Source organism: Prunus mume, linkage group LG1 (assembly GCF_029339155.1).
Source record: "Prunus mume cultivar Tortuosa linkage group LG1, ASM2933915v1, whole genome shotgun sequence".
Lineage (NCBI taxonomy): Eukaryota > Viridiplantae > Streptophyta > Magnoliopsida > Rosales > Rosaceae > Prunus > Prunus mume.
Genome location: NC_142698.1, coordinates 12810305 through 12823840, shown reverse-complemented (window position 1 = coordinate 12823840; position 13536 = coordinate 12810305). Strand labels below are relative to the sequence as shown.

At 37.8% G+C, this 13536-nt stretch overlaps 2 protein-coding genes across 5 annotated transcripts; one reads left to right on the top strand and one right to left on the bottom strand.

Annotated features, from left to right (window-relative positions):
* Positions 1-313: 313 nt before the first annotated feature.
* On the bottom strand, positions 314-6025 carry LOC103337728 (uncharacterized). 4 transcript variants are annotated; one of them, XM_008240901.3, is made up of 14 exons: positions 5894-6025; positions 5650-5749; positions 5190-5317; positions 4963-5104; positions 4701-4810; positions 4323-4406; positions 4196-4244; positions 4012-4103; positions 3711-3849; positions 3419-3492; positions 2462-3339; positions 2049-2165; positions 952-1969; positions 314-590 (listed from the first exon to the last, which is right to left on the bottom strand). In XM_008240901.3, exons 2-13 carry the CDS (start codon positions 5740-5742, stop codon positions 1437-1439), a joined length of 2439 nt encoding a protein of 812 aa, XP_008239123.2. In that variant the 5' UTR covers positions 5743-5749; positions 5894-6025; the 3' UTR covers positions 314-590; positions 952-1436. The 4 variants fall into 4 exon arrangements, with proteins under 4 accessions (XP_008239123.2, XP_088901336.1, XP_088901339.1 ...); XM_089045210.1 differs by having other exon boundaries at positions 2049-2159; XM_089045213.1 differs by having other exon boundaries at positions 5186-5317; positions 5894-6022.
* A 975-nt stretch (positions 6026-7000) lies between these two features.
* Positions 7001-9296, top strand: APX2 (ascorbate peroxidase 2). Its single transcript, XM_008240917.3, has 10 exons — positions 7001-7137; positions 7211-7338; positions 7445-7619; positions 7725-7790; positions 8250-8298; positions 8381-8463; positions 8562-8641; positions 8729-8831; positions 8954-9012; positions 9108-9296. Exons 2-10 carry the CDS (start codon positions 7220-7222, stop codon positions 9124-9126), a joined length of 753 nt encoding a protein of 250 aa, XP_008239139.2. The 5' UTR covers positions 7001-7137; positions 7211-7219; the 3' UTR covers positions 9127-9296.
* Positions 9297-13536: the final 4240 nt, after the last annotated feature.

Genomic DNA, 13536 nt, shown 5'->3' with positions numbered 1-13536 from the left:
GTTCCATTTGGCTGATAAATCAGAAAATTTTATATATACAAAATAAGCGTGCACGTTCTGGTACCCAAAGGACCTAGAAAAGGTGAACTGATTAGACTGCGGAGCCCTGTTCCGACCCTACAAAAGCAACCTAACCACACGAGAATTTAAAAACAATCTTTCACCAAAAGAACTACAGTGGCCTACATCATGCAAGTAAGAAGACAATGCACCTCTAATTGCCTAATCTGACCCTTAAATGCCTCAGGCAAAAGCATGCAAGGGTGCCTTTTTTAAAGTTTCTTCAACTTTGCACATGTAATGACACCGATGATAAACATAAAAATGGGTGCTCATTGAATCTCCATCCCCTTTCAGTTAATTTCTTAAAAAATTCATACCTCTATGGACAACCAAAACAAGTTCCGTAAACAACATCCAGCAATGTCATTAACACCGACTTGACTTTCAATTTAGCATTTCATTCATTGTCATTATACACTTGATCACTGGTGAGAGTTCTAAAACATTAACAGAGGTCAATATTGGGTAACATTAGATGCATCCATTAGGTCAACCAAACACGACAGAACCACTTTCCTCAAGTCTACCTGCATAGAGAAAACAAGACAAACAAATAACTCATTACACTAGTGAAGAACTTTATGCAAACTTTAATTTGTTCACAATAAAGAAAGCAAGACAAGTTTCCAACAGTGAGAAAGATATTTCCCAACATTTGGATCGTATTCTGATTTTCGTTGATAGATTTGGATAGATCTCATGCATGCATTAATATCTAAATACAACCTTCTTTCAATAGACTAGATATAGCCATACAGGAAAAGTTAACTATATAGTTATGAATTTTGTATGATTTGACTATAGTAGTATATATTCAAAATCTGATTACCGTAAATATACAGAAAATAGACATTATGTGTTCCAATATCTGTGTTGTATGTATCTCACCTCGCTTTTAGAAGAATGGTTGTATTGTATAGGTGCATCCGTGTTCCCTCATACCCCCATCATAGCATATCGATATCCTTATATTTTTCCACTCAAGAAAGTGTGAAAACAGGCCTCCCTCGAGAACATATGTCTCCACTATATGGAGTTATAGTCACTGCATTGACACTTACCACACAGACAGGGAATGTCGAAACTCGAGGCCCCTCACTAGCAAATGAATGCATAGAATTCCCTCACTCAATTTCCATTCTGTGAGAATGCAGTAACCCTTGAACCTATCACTTCGTCTTTTCAAGAAAAACCAATTTCCGACAAAGAGAAAGACAAAGGTTGATCCTTACTAGGTGATACTAATAAACTGTGGATATAACTCAGAAGGTGAAGCTACTTCAAAAGGGAAAATTAGCATCAAAAGAGCAATCCACTCAGTCACACTTGACCCCCAGTCAAGCACGAAAGAGAAACTCCAGCTACATAAAAACTCACATTTCAAATGCTCTGTTGTTTAGATGGCTGAAGCAACCTGCTGGAGACTTCATATTCTCATAACAGGGAATGAGGTTGGTAAATCCCAATCTATCATTTCTCAGTAGATCTGATATACCAAGATCGCTCACACTCCTGACCTCATTCCATTGAGCCCAATGACTGTTTGATACATGCACGTCACTGAATTGTTGAGTGCTGGACTGTACAAATGAAGATGTATTGTTGGGCTGGAATTGATCTTGATGCTGTGGAGAAATTCTATGTGCATCATTTAGGGAAGAGTACCTAGTACTGAAGTGGTCTTGAAATCCTAAGTTTTGTTGTGTAGAAGTTGGCTGCTGCCTCATAAAATGAAGACTTGCATCAGGCTCAGAAGTATTAAACTGAGATAAAGTTGCTCTCCTACTCAACCCTCTTGCCAATATTCCTTCACCAACTTCCAGAATTGCCTGACCATTATTCTTAACATCCCCTGTGTTGCCAGAATTACCAGTCGATATACAAGATGGTTGCAACAAATGATTCACTGGAGGGCACAAGCAGTACTCTTAGAATGAGTCTACAAAAGAAAGCCCACAAAACAACATAAGTAAGAGACAACATACCAGAACTGTCAAAAGCTTGGTTCGCCCTCCTGCTGCTCAAATGAGATGGAAACCCTGGAGGTGGTGCTCTGCTTGGCATTGAAAATCCTGGCGGGACTGAACTAGGAGCTTCTGTAACTGTCGGAAAATGTCAGAGCAATGGACAAAAGAAGTTAATTTATAGATTCATATATGCTAAATAAAAAAGGAGAACCTAAAAGATACCGAGTGAGAGTAAACTTTCAACAATAAAGCACCATAAAAGGCTATGCCTAGTGAAAATTTGCGATCAAGATTCAAGAGAAATGACAAATCATGAACTACCAAAAAGCAGATTCTACCTGTTGTTTACCCTATAACAAATAAACAAGTGAAGAGTGAAAAAAGAGCCAGAGAGAAAACATCATTACAATAACTTATTAAAAGTTACAAACCTGGAATTTTAGAAGACGCATATGAAGGAATCCTGAGAAATTTATTAGACTCAAGATCTACGAAGGAATCCTTCTTGTCCATCAAATCAGATAATGCAGAGTAGTCATTTGATGCATGCCATACATTATCGCAAGAGTCCTCTTGTTGAGCAAATGAGAACCTGGACTGCTTTTTATCAAGAAGTTTTCTTGAACTCTGTACTTTCAGGAGACTGCAATCTTTATCAGTTTCACTCAACAACTTAATGAGATTGTGAAAAGGAGATAGAGAGCCTTCAGGTGCATCCAAGTCCATTGCCAAAATATTTGAGATTATGCCACTCTCTCCTATATCGTAAGCAAGACTGCAGTCAATACTGGGCTTATTGGTGTCAGACCCTCCCAAGTACTTGCCTGATCCCATCTCGGGTAACACACTGGTAGGTTCAACTGTCCTATCAAATTCACCGATGCTATTGCCTTTGTTATCAACGGATTTATTTGACAAGTTTGACGATGGATGACATATGTTTTTGTTACTTGTTAAGTCAGTGGATGTTGCTCTAATCCCTTGACCAATACCATTGTTTGGTAATAGACAACCTAAGTCTTTTATGGAAGTTCTATCTACTAGAGCTTCTGAAGCAGTATTTGATACAGCTACTTGACCATTATTGTTGATATTCTGTTCATTCAGTACCAGTGGATCCAAACCATTAAAATGCCCTTTACAGCCTTCTGCAGATATAATAGATCTTACATTGTGAGTAGAACTTTCATTCCTAACAACTTCAGATGAAAGGGGATGAAGATCATTAGACGTCTCAGGATTTTGATGGGGTAGCCTTTCGGAACCTGGAGAACTTGCTGTGGGCACACTAGGGGAGACTTCCATGACCCTGATAGAGAAACCAAGATGACATTAGTTCTCGAACACACAATCAAAAGCATGAAACCACAGATCATAAAATTAGATACCAAGGTGCTCTTGCAGGAATAGATCTTCTAAAGTCAGAATCTGCACAAGAACTCTTAACCACATTCCCAGCAATCTGTTGAAAGAAGATAAGTAAAAGGTTAAACATAACTGAAATGCACTGCATAGATAACATCCAGAGCTTATCTGCATAAATCATGCATTTTATTGACTATAACACTTCCATCTCAATGATCATCATTCATTTGATTTTAAAATACCTTGCACCTTTCTGCCACTATAGTATAATTATCTATCCTAAGCAAATAAACCAAAACATGTGCAGAGCCTTACATCTGATGGTTGTTTAACAAGTGGTTTAGCTTCTGTTGATCTTTCACATTTGCTATACTCATCCATCGGGGGAGGTAAACCTTTCCCCGGACGCCGATGCAGATTATTTGTAACACCAATATTTTGATGATCTTTACTCCTGCGAAACAGTCGAGTTTAAGATATAAACTACAATATGATATTTACCAAAGAGATAAGGGCCAAGTCACAAGTGAGATTGCCCAAACAGTAAAAAAAATAACAACATTTAATGCATATTTCAAATGCACAGAAGGCACGTGAGATTGCTCCTTTTATATACCTTTCAAAGGCTGAAACTAATCCATCCTTGGTAAAACTATCTTCCTGAGAGCCAAAATCATGCAAATACCAACAATCTGGATTGTTGCAAGGCTGAACCAGCAAAAGAATTCTTCTTAGTGATGACAAAATTAAGTTTTTCTTGTGCAAAGAACTCGCCCAGATGAAATAAGTTAAGTACTTACTACATTTTTCAACCACGCATGGCAGTACTTTGTGGTTCCAAAACAAGCCCTGAAAATGCAAAACTCATTCAGCCACAAAACTGCAATCAAGGCACTATAATCCTAATGGATACCAAGGCAGGCTTACCTCAAGGATTTACCATCTAACATAAAACTGTGTACTGATTGAATACATCGAGCTGCTTCATATTCCTTTGAGTATGATATATACCTAATACAAGGAATGGAACCATGATCCATTATTACCAAAAAAACAAAAAAAAACAAAAAAAACAAATATATAGCCTTGATAACCAGCTACCATGCCTAATAAAGAGACAAACATTTACAGCCTTGAAAGACACCTATAGCCCAATCAAAATTGTAAATGGCATATAATTATGTAAAATTAGGGATCATTAATGACTAGTAAACATAGGCACAAAAGAAAATGTGAACCAAATACTGTGCATTCCACATCAAGCAGGTTTAAACTTAAGACACTGAAAGCAGTAAGCCAGCTTACACACAACAACCGTTGTTTGGAGACTGTTGAATAACCCCATTTGCTGTACGAGAAACAGAAACCTTCAAAACCTTTCCATACTGGCCAAAATACTCCCTGCGCTTAAGAAGCTAGTAAAACCCCACAAAAACATATTTCAGAATCTACATCAATAAAAGTACAGATTTATATAAGTTCCATAAAACATCAGATTAGTTGTGCACTAGGTTCCACTTAGATACCTAACAAAAATGAGACACACAGTAAGACACTAGCTACTCACGTCTTCATTTGCAAGGTTAAGAGGTAATCCAATCACATATACTAGGGTCCGTTGGAGAACTCTAACATCAGTAAGTTGCTTCTTTGCTTCAGGTCCCTTGGGCTTTTTCTGTTTCCGCTTCAGATTAATATCAGCCACCAACCTGTTCAAGGAGGGGAAAAGTTAATCCTCAACTTGTCACACAATTTTATACATTAACAAGAAACTCTTCCAATAACTGTACCAACTTTTGACAATTTGCTGCCACTCCGACAATTTTTTCTTTGTCATAAGTTGTACGGCACACTGGACAACGACCCTCCTTTCCATCCTTCTCTGCCATTTCCATAATGTGATGCCAACACCAAACACACACCTGTGACGGTGAATGGGGATCAAGCAAGGCACAAAGAGTAAGCTCACAGGGAACTACCAAAAAATTTGAACAGTTACCATGGAAAAATATCCCCCCAAAAAAAAAACTTACCCCCATTTATATGAATTACAATGTCATCACATTTTCACATCCTTCTATCCAATTTTCTATATCAAAGGTTTTTACACTTAAATGGGCGAGTAACTAAACACATTGTCACATTCACACAGGAAGCAGCAGCAGAAACAATGAATTTATGATGGCCAGAAGAGCAGAAATCACAAACAAACAAAACGACCAAGTAAACAAGGCTAGTGTTGGTTCGTTCAGACCTCGTAACCACATTTGCACGGCTTCAGCTGCTGATCCGTAAAATCCATCTCCTCAGCGCAAATTGGACACGTTTTTTCTCCCTTGTCACTCATGATTTTCCTGAGAAACAAACAACGCCACAGCGATTACAAATTCAGCACCCGCAGACCTAAATCATAGCGCATTGGCATTGCAATTGTATTATGCAAAATTAAAAAATTATCCAAACAACTCTGCTCCTGAGGTATTCGAGAGAGGACTTACAGTGTGCGATGGAGGAGGAGAGAGAAGCACCGAATAGAGTGTGGAGATGAAACCCTGGATAGGATAAAGCACGACGAAATAGAGAGAGAGAAAAACAGGGCTTGAGGGTTTGGATGTGTAGGCCAAAGTGGAAACGAGCGTTTTTTGGTGGCCTTTTTGCGCGTCTCATGACCTGTGTCACTGGGACTCTATGACGTGTCACCTAACGCCCTTGGACTTCGCGCTAATTTCAATACCACCACGCGTTTATACATGTTTGCCCTAACCCCGAACAACCAATAGTTTCTGGGCTGGGCTTTGACTGAAAATATTGGATCGGTTTTGGGCTTGGCTTAGCGTTTGTATACATATCACAAGTTGGGTTTCGAGCCCACAATTAAAATTGCTTTAAATGGGGCTTCTTTTTTTTTCTTTTTTTTTTGTCACAAGAACAACATTCTAAACTACTCTAATGTATGAAAAAGATGATCGAACTCAGGTGCAATGGGCCAGTCGGGCACACTATCCTAACCACATGGCATTTGCTAACTAGTAGTCGGGGCGAAAAGAGTTTCGGGTGACTTAACGTCCATTCACATATAACGCTAGTTCTTCTCTCCTTAGTAATTGAGGTCCAAGTATCATTCTATTATCATATCACAAATGCCATACAGTACTATCTAGTAATTTATCCTAACCCTCATTTGCAGTTCAAGAGAATTATAAAACTGCTAATATTATTTATTTTTAAGTAAATTTAGTTTACAATGTTCGAGATTTAATTTAAGCCATTTGTTAAATACAATGGTTTCTCCTTTTCTTTTTGGTCAGAAATTAAATACAAGGGTATCTAGAACTCGCTAAAATGACCCATCGAATTTTAGTCAAACCCTACACCTAACAACGCCAAAGTATCTTTTCGAAACGACGGTACCAAGCTAGTAGCAACCCACGGGATTGAACAACAGAAGAAGCCCCGCCAAGTCAACCATGCACCAGTCTCCGTATGACACGTGGCTCTACAATTCCAAGTCTCATTTCCCGCTTATAAAGCACACAGCATCGCAACCCCACATCGCCGACGGAGCACGATCCTAGCCGTACGTTTAGCACCCGAGGACTAAAACGAGAGCGCTAGAACCTTCGTCCCGAAACAGAATCGCTTCCTATATATACAATTTCCCCTGCTTCTGTGCTCTGCAGTTTGTACTGATAACTTCGACCATTTCAAGCAAGCTTCAACTGTTTCTAGCAACTTCGATCGTGTAAGGAAAAACTTTTCCTTCTCTTCAATTTCATATACTAATTTTCTCACTAACCAATCAGAGGGTGGAACAGATTGTCGCCATGGCGAAATGCTACCCGGCTGTGAGCGAGGAATATAAGAAGGCAGTGGATAAATGCAAGAGAAAGCTCCGAGGACACATCGCTGAAAAGCACTGCGCTCCTATAATTCTCCGATTAGCGTAAGAATCAAGAACTCTCTCTGCCATATACTTAATGATCTGAGAGCCCCATCTGTTGGTAACGATTGGTGTTTGCTTTGTGTTTGATGTTTGGTGATGATCGCAGATGGCACTCGGCTGGTACCTTCGACGTGCAAAGCAGGACAGGAGGGCCGTTCGGGACCATCAGGCACCCGGAGGAGCTTGCTCATGAAGCAAACAATGGCCTGGATATTGCGGTCAGGCTTTTGGAGCCGATCAAGGAGAAGTTTCCGATTCTCTCATACGCAGATTTCTACCAGGTATATAGATATTTGTTGATAATATTTGGCTTGGGTTTTGGTTTTGGTATTTAGTTTGAATTTGTAGATTGATGTTGTGAGTTTTCATTTGATTGTGTTTTGAAGTTGGCCGGAGTTGTTGCTGTGGAAATTACCGGGGGGCCTGATGTTCCTTTCCACCCTGGTAGACCGGTAAGTGCCTTCGTGGCCTATTTTCAATTACTGGCCCATTTCTTGTCGTTCAAATCACAATATAAAACATACGCAAAAGTAACTCATTAAAATTATATAAATTGAAAGTTTATACACGTATGTCATACTGTGATTTGTCTCGAGGTTTCCTTTATTATATGCCGAAAACCTATTTCCTATAGTACATGTAGTTCACATTTGTTTGTCCTCCTTTTTTTAATTAGCCTTGTGTTGTCGAATAATTGGAAATTATGTAGGATCAAATAGCTTGGTCTAATGAAACTTGATTGATTTGGTGGTTTTTTAGGTTATTGACATTGACAATACAATATGTGATGATATTGATTGTTTACAGTGCCTTTCTCGGCTCTCAAACAATGCAGGCATGGGAAGATTGTTTTAAAATGTGATCTTATTTTAAACTTGTACTCATTGGTTCAAGTCATGTACTAATTTCAGGACAAACAAGAACCGCCACCAGAAGGTCGCTTGCCGGATGGCTCCAAAGGTAAGTTAGCGGCCAGATTTTGCAACTAGTGTATGGTTGTAAGATGAATGTGCTTAATTTTTCTTTGTGTTGTTCCTTTTAGGTTCGGATCATTTGAGGGATGTCTTTGGTCACATGGGTCTTAGTGACAAGGATATTGTTGTATTATCCGGTGGACACACATTGGTCAGTTCATGCAAGACCATCAAAACTCTTCTATTTGTTTCATTTACTGGTGGAGTTTAGCGTTTTAAATATTGTGTGTTTGGGAATTCTGTTTTCAGGGTAGGTGCCACAAGGAACGTTCTGGATTTGAGGGACCCTGGACAACCAACCCTCTCATTTTTGACAACTCCTATTTCAAGTAAAGACCTATTCATCTTCTTCAATAATAACACTGTTGAATTTATACCACGTTCTAGATAGTTAATCTGATTTGTTTCCCAAACAGGGAACTTCTTAGTGGAGAGAAAGAAGGCCTTATCCAGCTGCCATCAGACAAGGCTCTTCTGGAGGATCCAGTCTTTCGTCCTCTTGTTGAGACCTATGCCTCGGTTTGTATCTGATCCTGCTTTATACTTAATGTGATCACTAAATTATAGCTTAGCTATACTCTTTTTATGTCTTGATGTTAATTTGATCCCGTTTTCGGTTGTGGTGATTTTGCTTTAACTAGGACGAGGACGCTTTCTTTGCGGATTATGCTGAAGCACATTTGAGACTCTCAGAGCTTGGGTGAGTATGAAAAACACCTCACTTTTTATTGATTTCCTTCCATAATTCTCCATAGTTGCTCACATTGTAACATGCCAATGTTTATTTTTTTCCAGATTTGCTGATGCCGAGTAAAGGGGGATTCTAAATAAGGCAGCGGTGGCTTGTGTGATGTTAATTCTTCAAGATCAGGCTGAATATATGCTTGTAAATTGTATTAGTTGTTGGTGTGTGGTTTTCTGGCTATGTCCAATAAGCCTTTCTGTTGGTGAGTGTGGTAATAATATGAGTTAAACTTGTGTTTATCATAATGATCCACATAGTACCATTACCCTTATAAGGTTTTTTAGGTTTTAGACATAAAAAAAATTTCACTTTTGGAAAAAGCCAAAATTTTTTCAAAAAAGACAAAAAAACCACTCAACTTTCAAATCAAAGACATGCAAATATATTGGATTCCTTAGGAAATCTAAAAATAAATAAGGGCATTTTTGTCCATTTTTGTTTCTTTTAAAAAATTTCTCTCTCCTTTTGCTTTTTCCAAAATGTCCCTTAATTATATGCTGCTTGCTTTTGTAATATTTATTTCTGTGGGTTATTTTATCTGACATGGTTAGATATAAAATGCTGTCTGCATATTTGTATCTTACTTGGAAATGGTTAGATTAATCCAACGGTGTTGGGTCATTGTTGTCTGCATTTTTACAAGAAATGCTGACTCTAAAGTGATTGCAAGAGAATTCACATCTAGAGAGAGAGAGAGAGAGAGAGAGAGAGAGAGAGATTTTCTAGCAAAGTTGTTCATGCTGATTAGAGCACTCCAGCTGCTATCAAAGGGTAAAGGCCCCGAGCAAGCCCAATACACCTCAAGCATCACTTGCAAAGACGGGCAATCTCTGGGTCCCACCAGCCCGGGCAAGCCCAAGGGTAGATTTTGCAGGCTTCACCGAGGCGTTGACGTGGGTGTTATCTTGACGTCGTGAGCAAAAAAATTCTAAAAAATTCAATTTTTTATAAAAAAAATATCAAAAAATTATGGATGTTTTCTCTATAAATACATAACAATTTTATTCACTTTCCCTATAAATACATAACAATTTTATATTTTGTTGCATATATATATTTTTTTCTTGCCCTTGACTTGCCTTAGACTTTGCCCTCATAGGTGGAACCACAAATACAAAGGCTGACACTATTCATGTGAATAGCTGCAACCTTTGCTTGCCCTTGCCTTAGACTTAGCCCTTGTGGGTGGAGATGCTCTTACAAAAATAGATGGGGCTGAAGATGAACAATATAGAATATTAGAATGCGTACTTTAAAATCGAAACAATAGAAAGGGAAGATGGATAACAAACTTCATCAGATGGAACTAGCAAACACATGATGATTTTGCTGTTGGACTCGAAACTACAATTGCTGATGTAGCTCAATCAAGAAACTTTGAAATAAGTAATCTAGATGCATAACATCCATCAACCCGACCCGGATCATCCATCAATAGCCTCCAAAAATAATCAAAGGCTTTCGCAACGACTGCTCTCTGTTTTCAGATGAAAAATTTAGTCTAAGAAAAGAAATTGCTTGTTAAAATTAACGGGTAAAGACTTAAGCTTGGTAGATTAATAGAAGAACAAAATTTCAAAATAAAACTTAATAAGCAAAATATAATACAAAACTTAATTCTTATCTTTAGGTGAACCGGTCTAAGTTCTAAGCTCAACATGCCATGACTTTTCAGAGAACCAAATGTCATTTGATTTCACAAATTTAGGAATCATCTGTCATAAACACTCGCTGTAGAAAATATAATACAGAACTTAATTCTTATCTTTAGGTGAACCAGTCTAAGTTCTAAGCTCAACATGCCATGACTTTCCAAAGAACCAAATGTCATTTGATGTCACAAATTTAGGAATCATCTATTGTAAACACTCACATGTATAGAAAGAATCCCAAAAATGAAAAAAACTTCATCGTTTTCACCAATATGTGTAACATGGATACTATTAAAATTCATTTAAACCAAAAGTGTGGAAATAATAACTTCAAACATGGCAAATTTCCTATGGGAAAAGAAAAGGTAGAAACATTACCACATAACACTTGGCATGCATTACCTGAGTTTCTGTAAACTCTATCTTGAAGGATGAATGATTTCTTGAGGTTTAGGGTATCATCCTCCATTTTTGGGTTTGCTTTTTTATTGCCAAAAATTGCTTCACTTTAAAGTTAAGCACTTTAAGGTATTTGGTTAAAATAAAATATCATGATTATTTTAAAAGCAATGACATTCTGACATCAGCTTTTAAAAGCAACATCTATGTTGTTTTTCAACGCTGCTTTCCTTTATTGAATTTTTTTCAATTCCCATAATACCATCATTAATTTTTAAAATGACATTTGCCATCACCACCACCTCACCTCCACCATCACCCACATTCACCTTTATTTTCACCTCCACCACTACCATCACCACCACCAATACCCCTTTTCCCACCACCACATGGTTAGCATATAACACTTTCAACATCATGTCCATTTTAGTCATTATCCACAGTTACACTCGTTTTATATTAAAATTTACTAAACAGTTTTGACATTACTTTTTATACTAACAACACTTAAAAAATGGCGCAAGTACAGCTGGAGGGCATATGGGATCACGGTCCGATGCTCATCAACAGGGTAATCTTCTGAGGTTTGCAGTTTGTGTGTAGCTTTTAGTTGCTGTGTGACAACCATAAGGACTGATAATTGGTGTTAGGGGATCTTAACTTTGTAGCTTTTAAACATACATTTCCTTTTTCTTTATACATGAAGGATCATTACTAAAGGAAGAGAAAAAGGAAGGCACCAATAAACTGCAATTTGTGGCTTCAGTAGTTTTTAGTATTGGTGGTTTCATGTTCCATGTTTCATGGTCGCTCTTTTGGTTTCAAATGGGACTTTTAGTAAGACACAGTGGTTCATTCATTCATTATAAAGCTTTGGTGTGGTGATTATGATTTTAATTGGGAGGATGTCCTTAAAAACACAATGATTTGGCCAAAATGTTACAGTACACCCCAAAGTAGTAGTAAGTTGTGCAACAGACAACAAGTTATGGTCCAAAGATGGAACAAGCAATACAGAATCTAGATGTAGGGAAGTAGAGAGAGATAGAGAGCCCTCCCCAACCACAGGGGAGGGGGTACCATTAGCATTAGACACCACCGATGGAGTTGATGATTTGCGACTAATAAGTTGGACATGATCAAATGTCATGTGATCCGTAGCACCCGAGTCATTAATCCATGCAGATTTTTGAGAGGATGTATGAAAAGCAGAACCGTTGGTTGTGGCGATAGAAGCATGAGGCTGGGTAGTTGGGTCAGCAGGATTGACCGCATGCTTCTATGAGTCTGCAATAAGAGGGAGAATCGTAGGGGTTCTTGACATCGCATCAGAAATAAGATATGATATGAGAATGTGAAGAATTTTGATTGGAGGAATTTGATTTGAGGAATTTGATGTTGGAATTGGATTGGAGATGTATGTGTATAAGATTTGAGGGTATGTGTTTAGGGATTTGAGGACTTTAGATTTGAGGGATTTGGATTTGGGGAAAAATGTGAGGAATTTGATTTAGGGTTTTGGATTTGAATGTGAGAAATTTGAGATAAGGGTTTAAAGACAACCTATGATCGATTGCTCTGATACCATGCTAAAATATGAATATGGTTTGAATACTTTATGTTAAGTTTTATTCTTCTCCATAAGGAGGTATATATAGGAATTTATATCAATGTTTTACAAGGAAATAGATACGGTAATCAATTAAGATAATATCTTCTAATTATACAATTATTTGTCAACTATATAAAATAAGAAAGTAAATGTCTTAATTAATTAATGAAATAAATCTCCTTGATTAATTAGGAGACTCACGTCAATAGCTCTTTCTTTCTTTTTTGTTTCTTTGTGAACATTAACAATGCTAAAATTTGATTATGCAAAGCGATGCATTGATTCAACTTGGGAAAGCCTGTCTGATTTCTAATCTAAACATAGCAGACGGAGGAACATCTTTCTAGCGAGTCAGTGACAAACCAATGACCATTGAATGCAACTGTGTGTCAGGAAATAGGTGTGTTCTAAAACACTGAAAAAAGAACCGTAAATCAAACTAATATATAGTTCCCGTATATATGTCATATAATAGGCCCCATTTTCTTAACTCTTGGCATATTACATACATGTGACGGTCATATTTACACATATTATAATACTTGTGGCAGTTAAATTATGTTGTGTTGTTACTAATTAACACATGTTATAATGTGTGACAGTTAAATCGAAAGTTGAGGGTGTGACGTGTGAACGATATATATAAGACCAAAATGCAAGAGCCGCGGCGGCCACCTCCAGGTGGGAGTGAGTTCCTTTGACCTTATTGTGTAAGATGTTGATCTCACAGCCATTGGACCAAAGTGGTGGAGTGGCGTGTGTTTTGGTTTGGTTACCTAACCCAATAACCCGCAACAATGGCCTTCGTGTTGTTTG

What these genes read in the sequence shown, in the direction of transcription:
- APX2 (XM_008240917.3), top strand. Translation starts at nt 7,220, where the DNA reads ATGGCGAAATGCTACCCGGCTGTGAGCGAGGAATATAAGAAGGCAGTG. An exon ending in CCTATAATTCTCCGATTAGC is followed by an intron (nt 7,339 to 7,444) that starts GTAAGAATCAAG and finishes TGATGATCGCAG; the next exon opens with ATGGCACTCGGCTGGTACCT. An exon ending in CATACGCAGATTTCTACCAG is followed by an intron (nt 7,620 to 7,724) that starts GTATATAGATAT and finishes TGTGTTTTGAAG; the next exon opens with TTGGCCGGAGTTGTTGCTGT.
- LOC103337728 (XM_008240901.3), bottom strand. Translation starts at nt 5,742, where the DNA reads ATGAGTGACAAGGGAGAAAAAACGTGTCCAATTTGCGCTGAGGAGATG. An exon ending in CGTGCAAATGTGGTTACGAG is followed by an intron (nt 5,318 to 5,649) that starts GTCTGAACGAAC and finishes TCACCGTCACAG; the next exon opens with GTGTGTGTTTGGTGTTGGCA. An exon ending in ATGCGTGGTTGAAAAATGTA is followed by an intron (nt 4,104 to 4,195) that starts GTAAGTACTTAA and finishes TTGCTGGTTCAG; the next exon opens with CCTTGCAACAATCCAGATTG.